Below are 23,022 nucleotides of genomic sequence, written 5' to 3' on the forward strand. Positions count from 1 at the left end.
GAATCACATGACCTTAGAGCATCTTCTTCTAAAGAGTACATAGATGACAGGAAAATTCTCAGAGATTTGTATAGTGATTTTAAACTACAGCAAGCTGCTATAAAATATTTACAACTTAATTTAATATTGGACTGAATCAACCCAAAAAGATTCAATGTGATCTCTATGTCGCATATAGCTCTAACAATATTAGCCCAAATCACGAATTTCTTACTTACTTAATTGGCGCTTAACTTTTTAACCGGTTATAGCCGGCCACCCAGGAGCCAGTCGCTTATTAACTCTGCCAACTGTCACCAATTGGTTACACCAAGGTAGTTTAAATCGTTTTCCACCTGGTCCTTCCAGCGGAGTGGGGGCCACCCTCTTCATCTTCTTCCATCGTCCACTCCCAGAGCCGCTTCATCTGATGTTTTTGGTCCATACTTCGGCACCATATAGCAGAACGGGGTACGATCATTGACTTGTAAAGTGTGATTTTCGTTTGCCGAGAGAGGACTTTTCTTTTGAATTGCCTACCTAATCCTAAGTAGCATTTATTCCCAAAGTGATTCTTTGCTGGATTTCATATCTGTTGTTGTTTATACTGTTGTTGCTAGTTCCCAAATAAACCAAGTCTTTTACTATTTAGAAATTAATGCAGACAACAGTAGCGTAGTTTTCATGGCGCATATGCGCTGACTCTTTGCTCGATGACAGCACGTACTTCGTTTTGTCCTCATTCACCATCAAACCCATCTTTAGTGCTTCTTTTTCCAGTTTGGAGTAAGCAGAACTTATGGCGCGGGTATTCAGGCCGATGATATCAATATCATCAGCATACGCCAGTAATTGTACGCGTTTATAGAAAGGTACAATTTTAACAGCAATGCTGATGAAAACGTTTTTAATATTTAATTGCAAAAGTTCTAAAAATTACTAAAGAGAATACTACAAACTAGAGCTTACGATTTCTCGAACTTGTTCGAAGGGGATTTCTCGCGAGTCTCGCCTTCTCGCGAGATTCTCGAATCTCGAAATACTCGCAATACTCGGGAGCTTCTCGACATTGAATTTAATCGAATCATTGGCTGTTTTATATAGAGCCTACGATTTCTTTTGGAGTACAAGCGAAAATCTCCACAAAACCACAACTAAACAAGTAAAGGTGTCTAAGTTCGGGTGTAACCGAACATTATATACTCAGCGTGAGCTTCAATTGTACATTTCATTTCAGATAAATTACTTTTCGACATAACACGTGGCACCGTCCGTTTAAAAAACAATGTCTTCACATTTCCTCTTACAATAAAACTTGATAAGTGAAATATCTTTGATTCAAAACTATTTTTTGCCAAGTTATAGGTTATTATTCTAGCCTACGACCCTTTTAAACTTGTTTTATATCTAAGTTGCCGTGTTCTTTAACCGATCCCGTCCATTTTTACTAGAAATATTTTCTGCTATAAGGAAAATATGTGTACACAATTTCATTACGATATGTTAATTTTTCTTCGAGTTATAGCTCCCGAAACATAGAAAATTGCTTAGTCGTAAAAGGGGCGGCGCCACGCCCATTTTTAAAAATTTTAGTGTTTTCCAATTTAATGTTATAATTCAATTTAGAAAGTAAAATTCTATTGTTACAAAGCTCTTTTCGCTAAGATATAGCTTATTATTTTTGTTATGAATCCGCACTCGATAAGCTTTCTTCATTTAAATACCGAACACTGGCAAGAGTATTTCGTTTCCTTCTGTTATTTCGTTTACTGTCATTACAACCTTTGTTCTCAATGTTCTAAAATATTCATGTCAACTCACCACAATTTGCGTTTCTCCTTCATACGAGCTCAATTGCTTACTTAAAAGTAGTTGAATGCCATTGGTGTCGCAACAAGTTAAGAAGGAGGACGTGAACTGCGGTGAGTATTTCAGAAAATGTGCCTAATATTCAACGTTGTATTAATTTATGTATTTCTTCAGAAATAAACGTATGGGAAATCATCAACTATACAAATTCGAACGTTTCCCGTTGATTTCAATAGTCCACCTTCTAGCTACGACGCCACATTTTTATTTCGCAGCGCATTCACTGTCAAAGAATTTGTATTGGAATGCAGCTGCAGTCAGCAGCCATTTTGTGAAACACAGTCGCAGCCAGCGACAAATGTTATAGCAAGCGCGGTCGCAGCCAGCGAAGATAATTTGCATAGCAAACCCATTCGCAGCCAGCGAAGTAATCTGTGTGCCAAGCCCAGTCGCAGCCAGCGACGTTAACTTGCATAGCAAGCGCGGTCGCAGCCAGCGAAGATAATTTGCATAGCAAACCCATTCGCAGCCAGCGAAGTAATCTGTGTGCCAAGCCCAGTCGCAGCCAGCGACGTTAACTTGCATAGCGAACGCAGTCGCAGCCAGCGACGATAATTCGCATAGCAAAAGCATTCGCAGCCAGCGAAGATAATTTGTGAGCCAAACGCAGTCGCTGCCAGCGACAAAACTTTATTAACACCACCGCAACGAGTGTTGTGTTAAAATTTGCCGCCGCCAATAGTGTACATTTCGTTAACGCCAACGCAGCCAGCGTATGGTCAAGCATGCGTCGACGCCGTGACATAGAACATCAAATTATCGTACATACATGAAATTACGCCTTCTGGGAACCGCGCAGTCAGCTTTCAAAGCAGATGTCATTATTATATTGGCCAAGAAGTAACACATTTCTCGTTGGACAAGAGGCAAACCTTTGACTACAAATGTTACTTAGTATTTTATTAGTTGTTTATTTTTTACGATCGTTTTCTTAAGTCTTAACGAAATAGCCTTGCCAGTGAAATATTGCAGTAAGGTATGCATCGAACTCCTCCGAGAAGAAGCCCCCGCCTAGCTAACGAAAATATAACACCAATAACATCTGTATCCTCGAGTATGGATAACAACAGTAAAACAACGAATTTGCTTAAGAGTGCCTCATCAACTCCTAGTACATCCGGAGCTACCAAGACAGCCCATCCGATAACCGCCACGTTGGTTAACACCACCACTACCACGGTAACCAACACAGCAGTAACTACCGAAGCAAACCGCACCAACAGCAACACCGCCGTCACTACAGATCAACAGAAGTCAGCCAGTGTACTCACTCCAATCACCACACATATCGCCGGGTTAGGAAATATGGAAAATCAACAGGTGAGTTTTCTATTAGAAAAATTAAATTCTTTGGAAACCCAACTGCGGGATACTCAAGCCCAACTAAGGGAAAGTAATAACCAACGCGCAACATATGAAGAAAGTCTGCGCCTTAGCGGCTACTCTGCTATGCCGACGTCGAACGCCACTGTTGGCAGAGCTCAGAGCAGTGACGTCGCAGTCTTCTTAGCAGCGCAAAACGGTACACCTAGCAATATCGCTGTTCCAGAATTTTCTGTCGGTAACATGCAAAACAGCGTAAGTCCATATTTCTCACACGGGAATGTCTTTGCCAATAGCCATAGCCTTCCCCCCATAAGTGCACGTGCACCTACTTCGCAATATGCAAATAGTTTTATAGCTACGTCGTCTGGTCAGACCATAACGACATCGGCGTACCCAAATTCACATGTAAATGGACTTCCGCCAATGCAACTGCCGAACATGTCGAATAGTTACTCAGCGCCACGAAAAGTTCAAGACCTGCCAGAATTTAGTGGCTGCCCCGAGGACTGGCCATTGTTTTCAAACGTTTTTTATCAATCCACTGCAGTTTATGGTTACACAAATATGGAAAATAACCAACGTTTGTTAAAAGGCCTGAAAGGTGAAGCTAGAGAGGTAGTTAAATCTTTGCTAATACACCCGGACAACGTCGGCGCCGTGATGGATCAACTAAAGATTCGGTTCGGGCGGCCGGAATTGTTAATTCGAAGTCAACTTCGTCAGGTTAGAGAAATCCCTCCAATCTCTGAAGCAGCCATCGATAAGTTAATACCTTTTGCGTCGAAAACAAAAAACCTCGCTATATTCTTGCAGTCAGTTAATGGATATCAGCACCTCGCAAATCCTTCTCTACTAGACGAATTAATCGGCAAGCTTCCAATGAGCAAAAAGATGGATTGGGCAAAATATGCTTCTGCAATAAAGCCTTACCCAACCATAGCCGATTTCAGCAACTGGCTAACCGAAGTCGCCAATTTAGTTTGTACGTTGCAAGACTGTGAGGGCCGTCGTAGTAGAGTGGTCTTGCATGCTGTTGAAAACAATAACAAAGAAAATGTCAAAGTAGAAAAAGATAGGCTCAAAGGTACCGCCACTTGTGCTATCTGCCGGGGCCAACATAAGGTTCATACGTGTAAGAAGTTTTTAGAAAGCAATGCAGCAAATAGATGGGCAGAGGTTAAACGTCATCATCTATGCTTTTCTTGTTTGAAGAACGGTCATTCGGCTCGCGAATGTCGTAATCGCGTAATGTGCTCTGCAAATGGATGCCAAAGATAGCACAACAAATTACTGCATGAATTCGATCAGAACTCTACGTCCACGGAACCAGGTAAGCGCGTTGAAGGCGAGTCTAACCCCATTCAACCCGTATTAAAGTGTACGCTGACACTAAGTAAGCCTGATACGGTATTGTTCCGTGTAGTTCCGGTAACTTTATATAGCCAAGATAAACATTATAATACTTACGCGATGCTTGACGAAGGTTCGTCTATTACTATGGTAGACAAGGGGATAGTCGATGAACTAGGTATAGGCGGAAAGCAATGCGAACTTAATGTACAGTGGTTTGGTGGAAGAACCACGCAAGAGAAGGCCAGTCTGGTAGAGTTTAAAATTAGCGGTAAGGGTATGAGTAAGAGGCACAAATTACGCCACATTTATGCCGTTTCGAATCTCAACTTGCCAACTCAAAGCCTTAGGGCTTGCGACGTCGCAAAAATTAAAGAAAGTTTTCACATAGAGCCTCAGTCCTATACCAATGCAACGCCTAAAATATTAATAGGGTTAGACAATTGCCATTTAGGACTACCCTTTGGAACCATAGAACTTAGTCACAGCGGCCCTTTTGCAGCAAACACGAAATTAGGATGGGTCGTATTTGGGCAAACCAACCAAAGTCACCTGCCAAGAGCAAAGTGTATGCACATAAGCCAAGTTCACGATGATAATCTACACGAAATGATACAACGATATTTCGATATTGAAAACTTCGGAGTCAGAGCGGCACCGCCCGTGAAAGGTGAGGAAGACACACGAGCCGAGCATATTTTGAAGACCACAGTTACGCGAGTAGGACGTAGATACCAAGCGGGCCTGCTGTGGAAGAGCGACTGTGTTCAGTTGCCGGATAGCTATGTAATGGCTAAAATAAGGTTGTGTGGGATCGAGCGAAGAATGAAAAAGGACGCAAATTTTGCCGATGCTTATAAAGGCATTATGCAGAAGTACATAGACAGCGATTACGTTCGGAAGCTGACACCCGCCGAGATCAACTTGCCTCACCCGAAGGTATGGTACCTCCCTCACTTCGCAGTCGTAAACCTCAACAAGCCAGGAAAGTTACGTCTAGTGTTCGATGCAGCCGCGGCCGTTGAGGGAATCTCGCTGAATTCTTATTTGCTAAAAGGGCCACAAGATTACCAGCTGATGGCGAATGTTTTACTTAGTTTTCGAATGGGCGCCGTCGCAGTCTGTGGTGACATTAAAGAAATGTTCCACCAAGGTTTAGTGCAGCCAGAAGATAGACACGCGCAGAGATTTCTGTGGAGGATCGATGACAGATATGAGCCCGACGTTTACGAGATGAAGGTCATGACCTTTGGTGCCGCCTGCTCGCCTTGTATAGCAGAGTACGTAAAAACCTTAAATGCCTTACAACATAAAGAAACTTTCCCTCGCGCCGTAGAAGCTATAATTAAGCACCATTATGTGGACGATTTTGTTGACAGTTTCCAGTCAGTTGAGGAAGCGATTCGTGTTGCCAAGCAGGTGCGCGACATCCATAGAGCAGGGGGGTTTCAAATGCGTGGTTTTATTTCAAACTCGTCTAATGTGGCTAACTCACTCCGGGAAAAGGGTGATAGCACCGAAGAGGACATCCACTTTGGCGGATCAAATATTGTAGCGACGAAAGTCTTAGGTATGTTCTGGCAGCCGCAAGATGATGCTTTCAGGTATGAACTCAGGTTTCCGCGTGTGGAAAAAGATGTAATTGAGGGAAGTCGAGCGCCGACAAAGAGAGAGCTGCTCAGTTACGTCATGTCAATTTTTGATCCTTTAGGATTCTTGTGCCACCTCACGGTTGGGGCGAAGCTACTACTACGTGAAGTCTGGCGCCGAAAAGTTGAGTGGGATACGTCGATTCCTGCTGATATGAACACATGGTGGGAAAGCTGGAAAGCCAATGTAAATAAAGCCACTCAGGTACAAGTCGGGCGTCATTACTTCCCTAAATATGACTCGAAGCAGCTACAACTCCACGTCTTTGTGGATGCCAGTGAGGAGGCATATGCCGCTGTGTGCTACTGGCGATTTACAACAAGCGAAGGCATACGAACTGCTTTAATATGTGCCAAAACGAAGTGCGCGCCCATGAAAACTACATCGATACCAAGGCTTGAGTTACAAGCAGCAGTGCTTGGGACACGTATGGCGCAGATGGTAAGTCAGGAACATAAAGTTTTAGTTCACTCGAGCATTTTTTGGAGCGACTCTTCAACGGTGATCAGCTGGATCAAGTCTTCACAACGTCGATATAAGCCGTTCGTAGCGCATCGAGTGGCAGAGATTCTTGCCACGACGGAGCCCCAAGATTGGCGATGGATCTCAACGCTGGACAATGTTGCGGACGACGCTACACGCCGTGCTCAAGACGTCGACTTAGCCACCACATCGCGGTGGTTTACAGGACCTGCGTTTTTAAAGCAAGCAGAACGTTTTTGGCCGCAAGATGTTGGTGATCGCACCGATCCTGTTGCAATGTCTGAAGTCGTTGGGGCCGCCTCCATGCTCGTAGCTACCAACTCGGCCCTCATCGACTTCAGTCGTTTTTCGTCGTATATACGTTTAAAAAGAACAACTGCGTGGGTTTTAAGATTTATCAAGCGTGTGCGCCGTCAGTCGGATCCAAAGGAACAATTCGGTTTGACCAGCTCGGAGTTAAATTTAGCTGAGAAGCTACTATGTCGCCAGGCTCAAACTGCCTTTTACTCCTCAGAGATACGCCACCTAAAGGAAAAGGAGATGGCGCCTACTGATAGTACGATTCGAAGCCTATCGCCAATTTTGGATAGCGATGGGGTTATGCGTGTAGGTGGGAGAATCGAAGCCGCAAGTTGCTTACCCTTCGAGGCAGTTCATCAAATTATCCTGCCTGCGAAGCATGCAATTACCACGCTCGTTATCCGCGATTATCACCAGCGTATGAAACATCAAAATATTGAAGCTACGATCGGGGAAATAAGGCAAAACTTCTGGATCATCCAGCTAAGGCGAGAGTTGCGAAAGGTGATAGCTAGTTGCCAGGTATGTAAGTTGGAGCGTGCTAAACCGCTTACGCCGATAATGGGTCAGCTTCCCGTGGATCGTTTGACGCCGTTTGTCCGTCCATTTACTTACACTGGACTTGACTATTTTGGGCCACTAACAGTTACCATTGGGCGGCGGACAGAAAAGCGTTGGATAGCACTTTTCACCTGCTTAACCATTCGCGCCGTACATCTAGAAGTGGCGCATGACTTGACGGCGGATTCGTGCATTTTGGCTATTCGAAATTTCATCAATCGTCGAGGAGTACCCGTAAGAATTCGGAGTGATAACGGAAAGAACTTTGTGGGTGTCGACCAGATAGCTCGGCGTTTCGACGAGGTTTTCGACTGTGAGAAGGTGCAGAGTGAACTGTCAAGCAGAGGGGTTGAGTGGATTTTTAACTGCCCAAGTAACCCGTCCGAAGGAGGTATTTGGGAACGGATGGTTAGATGCGTTAAGCGAGCATTGTATCATATGTTAAAAGAAATTTCGCCTCGGGAGCACACCTTACAAAGCGCCATTATAGAGGCTGAAAATATTGTCAACTCCCGTCCGTTAACGCACGTAGCAACATCAGCTGACCAGGATGAGCCGCTTACGCCTAACCACTTCTTGTTGGGTACAGCTAATACCGCGAACGCTCCGCGGCTGACTGAGCCGGAAGAGAAAACATGGACATTACGAAAACAGTGGCAGATAGCGCGGCAATTACGGCAGCGTTTTTGGAAACGATGGATACTGGAGTATTTACCCACGTTAACCAGGCGCGTCAAATGGTGTGCTCGAACAAAACCGTTGAAGGAGGGCGACCTCGTCTTCATTTGCGATGCTAGTATGCCGCGACGTCAGTGGTGCCGTGGAGTAGTGGAACGAGTGTATAAAGGCGTCGATGGTGAAATAAGGCGAGCTGACATCAGAACGAAAGCAGGCCTTCTTCGTCGTCCGACGTCCAAACTAGCCGTGCTTGACGTCGATAATGGTGAATCATAGCGATTCACGGGGTGGGGGATGTTATGAATCCGCACTCGATAAGCTTTCTTCATTTAAATACCGAACACTGGCAAGAGTATTTCGTTTCCTTCTGTTATTTCGTTTACTGTCATTACAACCTTTGTTCTCAATGTTCTAAAATATTCATGTCAACTCACCACAATTTGCGTTTCTCCTTCATACGAGCTCAATTGCTTACTTAAAAGTAGTTGAATGCCATTGGTGTCGCAACAAGTTAAGAAGGAGGACGTGAACTGCGGTGAGTATTTCAGAAAATGTGCCTAATATTCAACGTTGTATTAATTTATGTATTTCTTCAGAAATAAACGTATGGGAAATCATCAACTATACAAATTCGAACGTTTCCCGTTGATTTCAATAGTCCACCTTCTAGCTACGACGCCACAATTTTCGTCTACGACCCAAACCGATTTCGTTAATTTTTCTTCAACGCATTCCTTATAGTAAAGGCAACCTCTCTGCCGAATTTTGTTACGATAGATTTAACCATTTTTGATTTATGATTAATAATATTTTTAAAATTGATTTTATCGCAAATTTTTTATCAAGAGACTCAATATGAGTCCACTTGTCAAATTTCAACATTCTAGGTGTATTATTTACTAAATTATCAGGTTTTTTGTGTTTTCCAAATTTGGTGAAGATATCTCAATATTTACTCAAGTTATCGTGCAAACGGACGGCCATGGCTCAATCAAATTTTTTTTCGATACTGATAATTTTGATATATGGAAGTCTATATCTATCTCGATTCCTTTATACCTGTACAACCAACCATTATCCAATCAAAGTTAATATACTCTGTGTGCAAAGCACGCTGACTATAAAAACACCAAAATGTATAGAGTACTGCCAATGCAGCGACTGAATTAAAAGTCGAGAAGCTCGCGAGTATTACGAGTATTTTGAGAAGCCGTATTCTCGATGTCTCGTTAAAAAAAATTAAATATTGTGAACAATATTATATATATAATAAATATGTTTTGAGTTAAATATCATTGAAAAGCAATATAATAAAAAAAATAAAAAATTCAGAAGTAAAAAAAACCAAGTATATAAATTCTGTCCATACAGCAATTAAGTTTATGTCGAGAAGCTCGCGAGATTTACGAGTATTTCGAGATACGAGAATCTCGGGCGAAGTCGAGTTCTCGATATCTCGGGTTCGAAAGATATCTCGGGTCCCGAGTCCTGGGAGAGGAGTTTTTGGATTGCATCAAGCTTTATAGCAGCAACATTCCGGCCATTGCAGAATGGCAGCTAATAAAAGAGGAAACGCCGTCGAAAACCAGCAAACCAATCCTGGTGGCCATTTGCGAGGAGTCCCTAGAGGCTCTGGCCAAGGCACACTACAAAATCGCCTTTGCTTTTCGCATGGCCAAGGTAAAGCTATTCCGCGGCGACACAATCTCAGCTGAAGACGACCCTGATGAATTTGAAGGGGCAGGTAATCTGCTGCAGGGTGTCAATATCAGGGACGGGGACACAACAGAAATCTAAGCACTCTAAAAGTGCTACAGATAATCTTAAGATCCTTCTCGGTGAAGAGGACATCCGCATCACCTTAATCCAAGAGCCCTGGGTCGACAATCAGGAAATCAGGGGGCTAAATATCAGCACACACTATCTGTTCTTCAAAACGGATACAGGTAAGCTAAGAGCAGGCATTTTAATCAACAAAGGTATTAATGCTTTCTCATGTTCAAATTACAGCACATCAGACCTAATAGTGGTAAAGCTAGAGGGCGTGTCCAACCAGGCCATCTACGTGGTCTCGGCCTACATGCCCCATGCCAGAATGGCTCCACCTCCAGAGCTGGCACACTTTATAAATAATAGCGGCGGGTGCAGCATAATTATCGGCTGCGACGCCAATGCAAGAAATATGATATCGATAAGCTAGTCGGCAAGGTAGAGCTCGCTGTAACTACCTCTTACAACAAGTGCATCCCATTTAGTATTCGTAAAAAGAAGTCCCCACCCTGGTGGAGCGGGGACCTTAAGAAACTTAGAACGACAGTAAGGAAGGCATTTAATGAGTGCCTCATAGGGAGGCGTTCAAAGCATACAAAAAAGCTATAAGGGTAGTGAAGGCTGTGTCCTGGCAATCCTTCTGCTCCTCAATAGAAAACACTCGTGAGTCCCCCCGACTGAGTAAGATTCTGTCCAAAGAACACCACAACAATACCCTCTTAAAAAGTGAGGCAGGCCTATGGACAAACTCAGCAGAGGACTCCCTGGGCACACTCATCAATACTCACTTCCCTGGATGCGATCTAGCACCAGTAAAAGAATCTCTCTGCGGGGACTCTCAGCCCTCAGAAAGCTTACTGGACAGGATAATAGACAGCGAAAACATCAGGTTTGCCATAAATGGCTTCTCTCCATTCAAATCGCCCGGTCTTGATGGCATTATCCCGGTAATGCTACAAAAGCTAGGTGATCCAATGATCCTCTGGCTGGAAGTGGTATACAGAGCGAGTATCGCCCTGACCTATATCCCACAAAGCCGGAGAAAAACAAAAGTAATCTTTCTGCCAAAAGCGGACAGACGCACACACGAAAATGTCAAAGACTACAGACCAATAAGCCTCACATCCTTCAGGCTCAAGGTCCTTGAGAGGCTTCTGGATATATATATTAGATCAATAATAACAGGACCAAACCTGTCAAAGGCACAGTACGCCTACATGAAGGGAAGATGTACTGAGACCACCCTCCATGAGCTAACGGGCTTTGCGGAAAGATCACTACACTACAAACAATTCACACTATCAGCTTTCCTAGATATAGAAGGCGCCTTCAACAACATCGAAACCGGCACAATTGTGAAAGCCCTGCAAAGGGCCGGAGTTGAAAACCACATTTGTGGATGGACTCAATCAATGCTGGAAAACAGAACCATACAAGCGGATATGGGCTCAGTGACAATGACCCGCAAACTTGGTAGAGGTACACCCCAGGGCGGGGTCCTCTCGTCACTACTCTGGGTCATTGCACTGAACGAGATACTACTCGAACTCGACAAGAATGGTGTTAAGTCAGTAGCATACGCAGACCACGTGGTCATTGCAGTCTCGGGGGCTTTTCCCTCCACGCTAAGCGACATCCTTCAGGATGCGCTAAGCAGGCTACATACCTAGGCGGCATCGTGCGGCCTCAACATCAACCCTAGCAAAACAGAACTGTTACTGTTCAGTAACAGAACTAAAATACGAACATTTCGTCTGCCCTCACTAGATGGTACGGAACTCTCGCTCTCAACTAGAGTTAAGTACCTAGGCGTCGTAATAGAAAACAAGTTAAATTGGAAAACCAATATGGAAAAAAGAGAATAGTCAGCAGAAATTGGGGGCTAAAGCCAAAACCCACGATGTGGCTCTATACGGCGGTCATAAGGCCCATCCTGACGTACGGAGCCATAGCATGGTGGCCTGCTCTGAACAAGCAATACAACACTAAAAAACTAGACAAAATACAAAGGGCAGCATGCGCAGGGGTAAAAGGTGCACTTAGATCGTGCCCGACGGACGCACTAAATGTTATACTTAACCTGCTGCCGCTGGCCCTCCACACCAGATATAAAGCGATCAGCACAGCCATCTGGCAAAGGGGGTCTGGATGCTGGACAGAAAAACGATATGGCCACAGTGACATCCTAGGCTCACCGATGTGGATTCGACAACAGATTACCTCTCAAAAACACTTACCTTCGACAGAAATTACAAGGTGCAGATACCCTCTAGAACGGATTGGTCGCCCGACAAAGTTGGCAGGGAGGGGGTCACCTCACTCTACACTGACGGATCCAAAATGGACTGCGGCGTCGGCGCAGGCGTCTTCTCCAACCAACTAAATGTCGCAGGTAGTCATATACTTCGAGAGTTAAGCGGCGCTAGAATCACCGTACACATCCTCAAAAGCCGTCGATAACTGTAAGAGGGTGCTACGTGAAGCAGCTAACCAGGGAGCAATCACACTCAGCTGGGTACCCGGCCACAGGACGTTGACGGCAACGAAAAAGCGGATGAAATAGCAAAGACGGGAGCATCGTTAGACATCACAGAAGCAGTCGCGGTGCATCGACCACTCACATCAATTAAAAGAGACATTCTCACCGATCTTAGGAAAATAGCAATCCGTGATTGGTACTCTACGGACACCTGTAGAACCACCAAACTAATCTGGCCAGAGTACAACCAGAAAAGAACCGATGATCTACTAAATAGGTCTAGGTAGGAAATATACATAATCACGGCCACTATTACAGGGCACTGGCCGTTTGGCCCACACGCGAGTAGAATGGGTATCCCCTACAATGAGAGGTGTAGGAGCTGTAGACAGGAGTATGTCGAGGAATCGGTTACCCACTTCCTCTGTGAGTGCCCAGCCCTCCCGAACTTTCGGTCCCGAACTCTAGGCAACTATGTGTTTGCAGACTTAAGGGCGGTATCAAAGTGCCGCATCAAGGACATCAGTAAGTTTATAGTTTTAACCAAGTGGTTTGAGTAAAGCAATACGCAGGGTACATCAGCCAACATATAATTGGTTCCAGGAGAAAGTGCAGCAAAATGGCGCCTAGAGCGCTACTTGGGCCCGGCTCCATAGCCGGGCAGCACAGCAACCAACCAACCAAGTTTAGTAAAGATATATCGATTTTTGCTCAAGTTATCGTGTTAACGGCCGAGCGGACGGTCGACTGTGTATAAAAACTGGGCGTGGCTTCAACCGATTTCGCCCATTTTCAAAGAAAACAGTTATCTTCATAGAATCTATGCACCTACCAAATTTCACAAGGATTGGTTAATTCTTGTTCGACTTATGGCCTTAAAAGTATTCTAGATGAATTAAATGAAAAATGGCGGAGCCACGCCCATTTTGAAATTTTCTTTTATATTTGTGTTTTGTTGTAACATATCATTACTGGAGTTGAATGTTGACATAATTTAATTACATACTGTAAAGATATAAAATTTTTTGTTAAAATTTTACTAAAAAATTTTTTTTTAAAGTGGGCGTGTTTGTTATCCGATTTTGCTAATTTTTATTTAGCACACATATAGTAATAGGAAAAACATGCCTGCCGAATTTCATCATGATATCTTCAAGGACTGTGAAATTACAGCTTGCAAAACTTTTAAATTACCTTCTTTTAAAAGTGGGCGGTGCCACGCCCATTGTCCAAAATTTTACTAATTTTCTGTTTTGCGTCATAAGATCAACGCACCGACCAAGTTGCATCGCTATATCCGTTTTTGGTAATGAATCATCGCACTTTTTCGGTTTTTCGAAATTTCGATATCGAAAAAGTTGGCGGGGTTGTAGTCCGATGTCGTTCATTTTAAATAGCGATCTGAGATGAGCGCCCAGGAACCTACATACCAAATTTCATCAAGATACCTCAAAATTAACTAAATTTATCGTGTTTACGGGCGGACGGACGGACGGACGGACGGACGGACATGGCTAAATGAATTTATTTTTTCGCCCAGATCATTTTGATATATAGAAGTTTATATCTATCTCGATTAGTTTATGCCGTTACGGATTACCATTATGCAAACAAAGTTAATGTACTCTGTGGGCTCTGCTCAGCTGAGTATAAATAAGTTAACTTAGATAAAGAACTTTCTTCTACCTAATATGAAAATATTTCTTAGCCATTTACTAGCTTAATAAGTGTATTTTTCCATAATATCTTCCGAATTTGGCGTCATCCTTTCGGAGCTATTGTTATAAGCCGGATAATTAAACTCCCAAAAATGAAAAAACTTTGGCAGCGTTTTTCAAAAAAAAAAAATAATAAAATTTTGAATCACAACTGTTTACAATAAAACGTGCGATATATATGTAGGTATGCATGTTTGGCTAAGACTTTATATTGCATGAAAGTGTAATTATTCATTTCATTTACTGCACCGTTTAGGTCTATTATATCTAGCATTATTTATGGCATGTGCAACACCTGTCGCTAATTAAATTACACCTTATGTCAAGTAGTTTGTGAACCTGGGGCAAGTAGTAATTAACATGTACAAATTATTTTTTAATCCACGCTTGTAAAAGTCGTCCATAAACACGCGTAAGTTTAATAAGCAGACAGCTAAAGATTGATTAACTCAAAAATCAATAAAAAAAAAACTGGGCACAAAATCAATTTTTTTTTTGCAAATTTTTTACACACCCCGATGATTATCGTTAGCTTATATGTAAGTGCCCACATTCACTTCAGCATTGCGCACACCTAGATCAATAGGGAGCTAACACAAAAATCTGAAGTCTCGAAGTCATGAGTACCTCCGAGCTTCCCAATTGAATTCCTACCGAATTGTATACTCGATTTACTAAGACCTCCACTAATCAGCGAGAAAAGTCTTTAAAATATATTAAAATAGCATGGGCGCATATGGGAGAGGCAGTCAGTTTTTCACGTTTTTTGAACATTGCGATTTTTAGAGTTAGTTTTGCGTATGCGTACATACATACGGCCAATTAATGATGCAAAAACGTTTGCAATTGCTTCAAAGTTTAGTTGATTACTGGTTTCGTTTCAGGCGTGACTTTAAAATAGTTTCTGACGTTAATGGAGACATTAAAAAATACCTAGGAAGACTGCAATTAAATTCTAAATCTGAGTATATTTACATAAATATTATCATGACCACTATCGTCGTTTTGTCACGATAAATAACTAATGGCGCCCCGCTAATCAATAAAGCTAAAGATCCAATTAACCAAGTGGGGAAGCCTGGGTGCTTTAAGTTTTTATGTATAATTTTCTTTAATGGGGTTTCCAGTCAAAATAATTAGAAAAACGCCTTTATTATTTTATTGCCGACGTTTCGACCGTTTATTGTGGTCTTCTTCAGGGCTTAGTTACAATTTTAAAGAAATTAAAATAACTCAATTTAGTTTCGCAGTTCTATAGAAATAAAGTTACATACATATATATATGGACATTCAATTGACAAACATTTCTTACTTAAAACTCTCTGCGTTCTTCTTCGTCAGGTTTTTCTTTATATATATGTGTTTTGAAATAAAACATAGTCACTTTAATACTCAATTAAAGGGAACGGAAATTATTTTACAATTTAAAATTACTATCTCAATACACAAACCACAATTTATATTTCAAACTCTAATTTGTATGTAAGTACATATGTATACATATTTGACGTTTGTTGATCATAATTTCTTTAAAATTGTAACTAGGCCCTGAAGAAGACCACAATAAACGGTCGAAACGTCGGCAATAAAATAATAAAGGCGTTTTTCTTATTATTTTGACTGGAAACCCGATTAAAGAAAATTATACATAAAAACAAAACAGTCGGTAGTATCAACATTAAGTTTTTATGTTTACCTAATCTTATAAATAAAACAGAATGGCGTCACAGCCGATCTCCGTAAAATGACCATAGTAGGTTGCTGTGGTCACTGGACATAGCATAAACTATTTAATCCTTTGGAAAAGAGGACAGTGAAGTCTACTCATTTATTTCAATTTAATTATATTTGTCTCTTTTCATTAAGGATCCAATCTTCCATTTCTTTCATAACTTGAACCTTTTTTAAAGGTTTGGAAAACAAATTATAAAGTCATAATCACTGACATTTCTCAGTGTGTGCTCGATTGTGAAGAACATTTTTAACGAGACCGCATTAAATATTTGAAAAGACCGGCAAAAAGAGAGCTGCATCATGCTGGAACCCGCTTTGAAAAAATCCAAATTTTTTTTGTGATTTCTATAACTACAAACGATGCAATTGATTGTAGTGAAATTCATTTTTTTGTAGTTCTTATAGTTACTCCGAAAATATAATACATTGTGCGGAAACCAAGCAATTTAAGCAAATTTGGTTTTTTTCTTTTTGAAATACGTCTTAAATCGTTTGTAGTTTTTCATACGAAAAATAAATTTTTTTTTGGTCCACAGGTTTCGGAGATATCGCTAACGCATCTCAAAAAAACCAAGAACGCAGCAATTTGGAAGCACTAAAAGTACTTTTCCTATAACTACAAACGATGAAATTGATTGTAGTGAAATTCATTTTTTTGTAGTTTTTATAGTTACTCCGAAAATATAATACATTGTGCGGAAACCAAGCAATTTAAGGAAATTTGGGTTTTTTCTTTTTGAAATACGTTTTAAATCGTTTGTAGTTTTTCATACGAAAAAAAATTTTTTTTTTGGTCGACAGGTTTCGGAGATATCGCTAACGCATCTCAAAAAAACAAAGAACGCAGCAATTTGGAAGCACTAAAAGTACTTTTCCTATAACTACAAACGATGAAATTGATTGTAGTGTAATTCATTTTTTTTGTAGTTTTTATAGTTACTCCGAAAATATAATACATTGTGCGGAAACCAAGCAATTTAAGGAAATTTGGGTTTTTTCTTTTTGAAATACGTTTTAAATCGTTTGTAGTTTTTCATACGAAAAAAAATTTTTTTTTTGGTCGACAGGTTTCGGAGATATCGCTAACGCATCTCAAAAAAAACAAAGAACGCAGCAATTTGGAAGCACTAAAAGTACTTTTCCTTTAACTACAAACGATGAAATTGATTGTAGTGAAATTCATTTTTTTGTAGTTTTTATAGTTACTCCGAAAATATAATACATTGTGCGGAAACCAAGCAATTTAAGGAAATTTGGGTTTTTTCTTTTTGAAATACGTTTTAAATCGTTTGTAGTTTTTCATACGAAAAAAAATTTTTTTTTTGGTCGACAGGTTTCGGAGATATCGCTAACGCATCTCAAAAAAACAAAGAACGCAGCAATTTGGAAGCACTAAAAGTACTTTTCCTATAACTACAAACGATGAAATTGATTGTAGTGAAATTAATTTTTTTGTAGTTTTTATAGTTACTCCGAAAATATAATACATTGTGCGGAAACCAAGCAATTTAAGGAAATTTGGGTTTTTCTTTTTGAAATACGTTTTAAATCGTTTGTAGTTTTTCAAACGAAAAAAAATTTTTTTTTTGGTCGACAGGTTTCGGAGATATCGCTAACGCATCTCAAAAAAACAAAGAACGCAGCAATTTGGAAGCACTAAAAGTACTTTTCCTATAACTACAAACGATGAAATTGATTGTAGTGAAATTCATTTTTTTGTAGTTCTTATAGTTACTCCGAAAATATAATACATTGTGCGGAAACCAAGCAATTTAAGTAAATTTGGTTTTTTTGTTTTTGAAATACGTTTTAAATCGTTTGTAGTTTTTCACAGGAAAAAAAATTTTTTTTTTGGTCCATAGGTTTCGGAGATATCGCTAACGCATCTCAAAAAAACCAAGAACGCAGCAATTTGGAAGCACTAAAAGTACTTTTCCTATAACTACAAACGATGAAATTGATTGTAGTGAAATTCATTTTTTTGTAGTTCTTATAGTTACTCCGAAAATATAATACATTGTGCGGAAACCAAGCAATTTAAGTAAATTTGGTTTTTTTGTTTTTGAAATACGTTTTAAATCGTTTGTAGTTTTTTTTTGGTCCACAGGTTTCGGAGATATCGCTAACGCATCTCAAAAAAACCAAGAACGCAGCAATTTGGAAGCACCAAAAGTACTTTTCCTATAACTACAAACGATGAAATTGATTGTAGTGAAATTCATTTTTTTGTAGTTTTTATAGTTACTCCGAAAATATATTTCATATATATTATATCTCAGAAACCTGTGGACCAAAAAAAAAATTTTTTTTTCGTATGAAAAACTACAAACGATTTAAAACGTATTTCAAAAACAAAAAAACCAAATTTACTTAAATTGCTTGGTTTCCGAACAATGTATTATATTTTCGGAGTAACTATAAGAACTACAAAAAAATGAATTTCACTACAATCAATTTCATCGATTGTAGTTATAGGAAAAGTACTTTTAGTGCTTCCAAATTGCTGCGTTCTTCGTTTTTTTGAGATGCGTTAGCGATATCTCCGAAACCTATGGACCAAAAAAAAAATTGTTTTTCCTATGAAAAACTACAAACGATTTAAAACGTATTTCAAAAACAAAAAAACCAAATTTACTTAAATTGCTTGGTTTCCGCACAATGTATTATATTTTCGGAGTAACTATAAGAACTACAAAAAAATTAATTTCACTACAATCAATTTCATCGTTTGTAGTTATAGGAAAAGTACTTTTAGTGCTTCCAAATTGCTGCGTTCTTGGTTTTTTTGAGATGCGTTAGCGATATCTCCGAAACCTATTGACCAAAAAAAAAATTTTTTTTCCTATGAAAAACTACAAACGATTTAAAACGTATTTCAAAAACAAAAAAACCAAAATTTACTTAAATTGCTTGGTTTCCGCACAATGTATTATATTTTCGGAGTAACTATAAAAACTACAAAAAAATTAATTTCACTACAATTAATTTCATCATTTGTAGTTTGATAAGCCAAGTCAAAGAGCACTTGACTAGCATCAATTCCACCCTTAAATACGTATGTGCATATGTACACAGAAGCCTGTGCCTGTCGATCAGCTTTTGAGCATTGTATCATTGAATATATATGTATGAAAATATGAACCAAATTAGAAATGTACATACATACATATTCAATAATACTCCAAAGTAAAGGCAGATATAAAAAAATACTTTGGTCGCTTTGATGCTGTGGCAGCGTCTTGAGATAAGAAGAAAAAAACTTGCCGCTTGCTACGTTCTAAAGCGACCAAAGACTTTATGTAAATCCGCGTATACAGACATATATATAAGTTAAGGATTCTTTTATTGAGAAATCCAAAAAAATATATTTTTAGGGTCTTTACGACCTTTATTGAGTCACATCAAAAGTATAACTAACTTTACAAAAATCATTAACTTATAACTACGCTTAATTAATTGGCCGACTCCGCTGGCGTTGCTGCTGCGTTTTGCTATTCCGCGAATTAGCCAACTTTAGTTGCGCATGTTGGGCTTCCTGTTTAAATGAATTGGAGCTTTAATTTGCTGACTTAGCGTCTGGCAATTTTGTGGGAAAGTATTGAACTTCCGCTCTAAATAAATTCAAGCTAATTTTGCTGACATTGCTTCTTGAGCTTTTATGTGAAATATTGTGCAACGAGAGTTGCATATCCGCTTTACCTGTATTTATTATTGCTTATTAATCATTTATTGTTGTAGCAATTGTTAACATATGCCATGTTAACACTTCCCCTCTTAAAAACGTTCGTCCCGAGCGTTGTCAAAAATAAGGTAAGTTATTAAAATTTATGTATGTGGGCTGCTCGTTTGAAAAATCTTTGATCTCACCTAGAGTGATGCTTGGTGCAGGTATCTGGTTAGTGTCAAGATTTGATGAAATTACTATCTTGTTTTTGGACTTCTTCCAGAATTTGCAAAAAATTATTATGATGATTAAAGTAGTCACAACTGCTCCAAGTGAAAGTGAGCTGTTGGATATAGTTGCTACTTTAAGAAGATTTATTCTGTGTATATTCTCTATGTGTAACTCTTTTAGAGCCTTGAGGGAGAGTAACTCAATTCGATTCTTTTCGATTGGTGCAGGTTGCAAGACTGCTGGGATAGCGGGAAATGGTACTATGTCATAGTTAATGTACGTTTGACTATTAATTTTCAGCGTTGAATTATGAAAGTTGATAAGTTGTGTTCCTGATATATTCTTAAGCTCGCCATCTGTGAATATCTGTCCTTTAAAGCCATTAAGGAGTAATATACCGGATTTTATTTCTTCGATTTGGGGAATGTGGTGGCCGTTGCTTTTAGTGCAAGTTGAATTAAGACTACTTATTATCCTAGGCATACAAGTTTTATTACTTATGTCAACTAAATGATTCTGTCTACAAATTTCTATTTTCTTATAGCTATCGCAAAGTTTTTTTATTCCGTAAATTTCTTTTTTTCCTCTTAATATTTTTTCGAATTCTATATCAATTATAGTGTTGTCTGCTTTTACAACAGGTCTTAAAATAATTTTTTGAAAATTTTCTTTAATAACTAGTGGTATTTTTACCAAGTAAAAAATTGTCATATTTTGACTAATAACATTTATATTGGCAATCTCTAGTGCCTCTTCCGCATTTTTAAACGGTATTTTCTCATCTTCGAGTTTTTCCATAGCAATTTCAATTTCAATTTTATTTAACAATAGTGTATTCAATATGTCTTTTTTCGCCCACTGTATGGCGTATTTAATATTCGTCAATTCTTCCTTAATTAATCTTATTCTATTTTGCAAGTTGGTTATTGTATCGTTTTCTACATAAATATCTTTCCTTATGTTATTAAAGAGATTATTTACTATATTTGTTATATTATTAATTTTTTCATTGAAAAGTTCATTTATAATTACTTGTTTATTATTATTATTGTTAATTTCGTTAAGATTATTTGTTATTACTTCAAGGTCTTCATGATCTGGGCTTCCGGCGATGCATTTCCATGCCGTCCCTAAAATGTTTATAGATCTCTTTTGTTTCTTTTCAATTGGTTTGATCGTGTCTAATATCTGGAGGGATTGGGTTAGCTCGTGTATTAAGGTGGGATACAGGATGTTATCCTTAGGTATGTCCGATGAAATAAATTTGTACATGTCTGTCAAAAAATGTTCGTACTTGTTGAGGTCAATTATGTGTATAAGCCTAAAGGCACCGTTCTGTATTTTTACTAGTCCGTCATTAATCGTCACTAGTTGCGAGTTCGTATAGTCGTAAATGTCTACTGTCGCAGTGGCACAGTAAATTAACAGGAGTCTGAAAATGAAAGGGTAAATTTTTAATTTCTAATGTTGCTTTTATGGACTACTTTTCCTGTTTCTGTTAAAATGGTTGAGTTTCTGTCTTCCTTTACTACTTCTTTTCTAAACTTGGGGGAAATTTTCGTACCTAACCGTTTATTGATTTTCACATATACGGTTTCTCCTGGGTGAAAAATCTTTATGGGATGCAGGGTTTTATTATGATAAGAAAGATCTTTAAGCTGTTTATTTCTTAACTCGGAGATGTTTTCTTCCCTCGCCCTTTCGAATTGGCTTGGGTCAGTAGAGACTGTTCTCCCGAAAAACACCTCTATTGGTTTCTTTTTTGTTGTTGAGTGAATTGTATAATTATATTCGTAGACAGAGTTGTCGAGAAGTTCGGCGAATGAAGAGAAGGTGCGTTCTGCTTTTAAGCAACGCATTATTTCTGTGAGGGTCGAGTGGAATCGTTCCACTTGACCGTTAACGGAACTGGTATAAGGCGGTGTTTTGAAAACTTGTATGTTTAAAGTGTCCTCCATTAAAAATCTTATGGAAGCTGAGTTCAGGGATGTTTCGTTATCTATTATGACATATTCGGGTACGCCAAATTGAAAAAGTATTTCACGGAGAGGTTCTTTAACGTGTTCTATTGCTCTGGATTTAAGTATTTTGGTTTGAGCATATTTTGAAAATTTGTCTATTGCTGTCAGGACTATGTTTCGGTCGGTCATGTAAATGTCGATGTGCAAAATTTGTCCTGGGAATTGAGGTAAGGGAGTTTCTCCTAATTTTGGTTTACTGGGGTGTCTATCATATTTATTTTCTTTACAGGTTGAACATTGTTGAATTATTCTTTTAATTTTTGTAGTCATAGATGGGAAGTAGAAATTTTCGAGAATTTGAATTTTATTTTCTCGACAATTTCTGTGAGCTCTTTTGTGGGTTTTGATTATGATTTCTTCCTGTTCTTGTTCGTCTGTCACGTCCTGGACTTGCAGTTGTGTAAACCTGATCTTATAGTTGCTAAAGTGGATTGGGTATATTTCCTGAATTTTCCCAATAATTCGTTCTTCTGTTTTAATACAGTTAACTACGGAGGGGTTGAGGTATCTTTTAAGGCGGTCTATCAAAATTTCTGGGCTATAGTCGGGTTCCTCTAAAATGTGCCTGTGGTAAGTGGGAAATATTATTTTAAATTGGTACGTTGAAGTTTCAGCTACTTTCAGAAATAGCTGATTTTTGAAAACATTTATTGGGATTTCGACGTGAGGAATTAAATTATCCGATGAACTCTCGTCACTATGTTGAGTTGAGGATAAGGAATTAATTGGTTCAGGTGGCATTCTTGAAAGGGCGTCAGCTACGACGTTAGTTGTGCCAGGTTTGAAGTGGAGTTCGTGATTATATTCCTCTAAAATGGATTTCCAGCGTTTCATTTTAGAGTTGTTGTTTTTATTGCTAAGAGCCTGGGTAAGGGGTTGATGATCTGTAAATATTTTTACTTTTGCTGAGCCGTAAAGATAGTTCCTGAAATTGTTTAGGGCCCATATTATAGCTAAAAACTCTTTCTCGTTTGTAGCATAGGCTTCTTCTGTTTTGTTGAGTGTTCTTGAAATGAATGCGATAGGTTTTTTATCCTGAGAAAGGACTGCACCAATTGCATAATTAGAGGCATCGGTTGTTAAATGGAAATCTTTGCTGAAGTCAGGGTATGCAAGTATGACATCGTCAGACATAAGAGATTTTTTTATTTTATTGAAAGCATCTTTTCCTTCTTCATTTAGTTCGATATTTATTTTAGCTGATTTGTT

General features: G+C 39.2%; 2 protein-coding genes across 5 annotated transcripts in view; one reads left to right on the plus strand and one right to left on the minus strand.

Moving 5' to 3' along the window:
* speck overlaps positions 1-23,022 on the minus strand; it is a 330,661-nt gene that overhangs the window by 114,941 nt on the left and 192,698 nt on the right. The gene's annotated exons all lie outside the window — the stretch shown is intronic.
* Positions 1,669-8,889, plus strand: LOC137244501 (uncharacterized). 3 transcript variants are annotated; one of them, XR_010951051.1, is made up of 3 exons: positions 1,669-1,901; positions 1,963-8,731; positions 8,793-8,889. XR_010951051.1 is itself a non-coding variant. In XM_067773556.1 (2 exons), the coding sequence occupies exon 2, from the start codon at positions 4,645-4,647 to the stop codon at positions 8,470-8,472; it is 3,828 nt and encodes a 1,275-aa protein (XP_067629657.1). In that variant the 5' UTR covers positions 1,669-1,901; positions 1,963-4,644; the 3' UTR covers positions 8,473-8,873. The 3 variants fall into 3 exon arrangements, 2 of the variants coding, with proteins under 2 accessions (XP_067629657.1, XP_067629658.1); XM_067773556.1 differs by having other exon boundaries at positions 1,963-8,873; XM_067773557.1 differs by lacking the exon at positions 8,793-8,889 and having other exon boundaries at positions 1,963-4,774.

This window comes from Eurosta solidaginis, chromosome 3 (genome assembly GCF_040869045.1).
Source record: "Eurosta solidaginis isolate ZX-2024a chromosome 3, ASM4086904v1, whole genome shotgun sequence".
Taxonomy (NCBI): domain Eukaryota; kingdom Metazoa; phylum Arthropoda; class Insecta; order Diptera; family Tephritidae; genus Eurosta; species Eurosta solidaginis.

Coding starts and splice junctions, on each gene's coding strand:
- LOC137244501 (XM_067773556.1), top strand. CDS start 4,645: ATGCTTGACGAAGGTTCGTCTATTACTATGGTAGACAAGGGGATAGTC.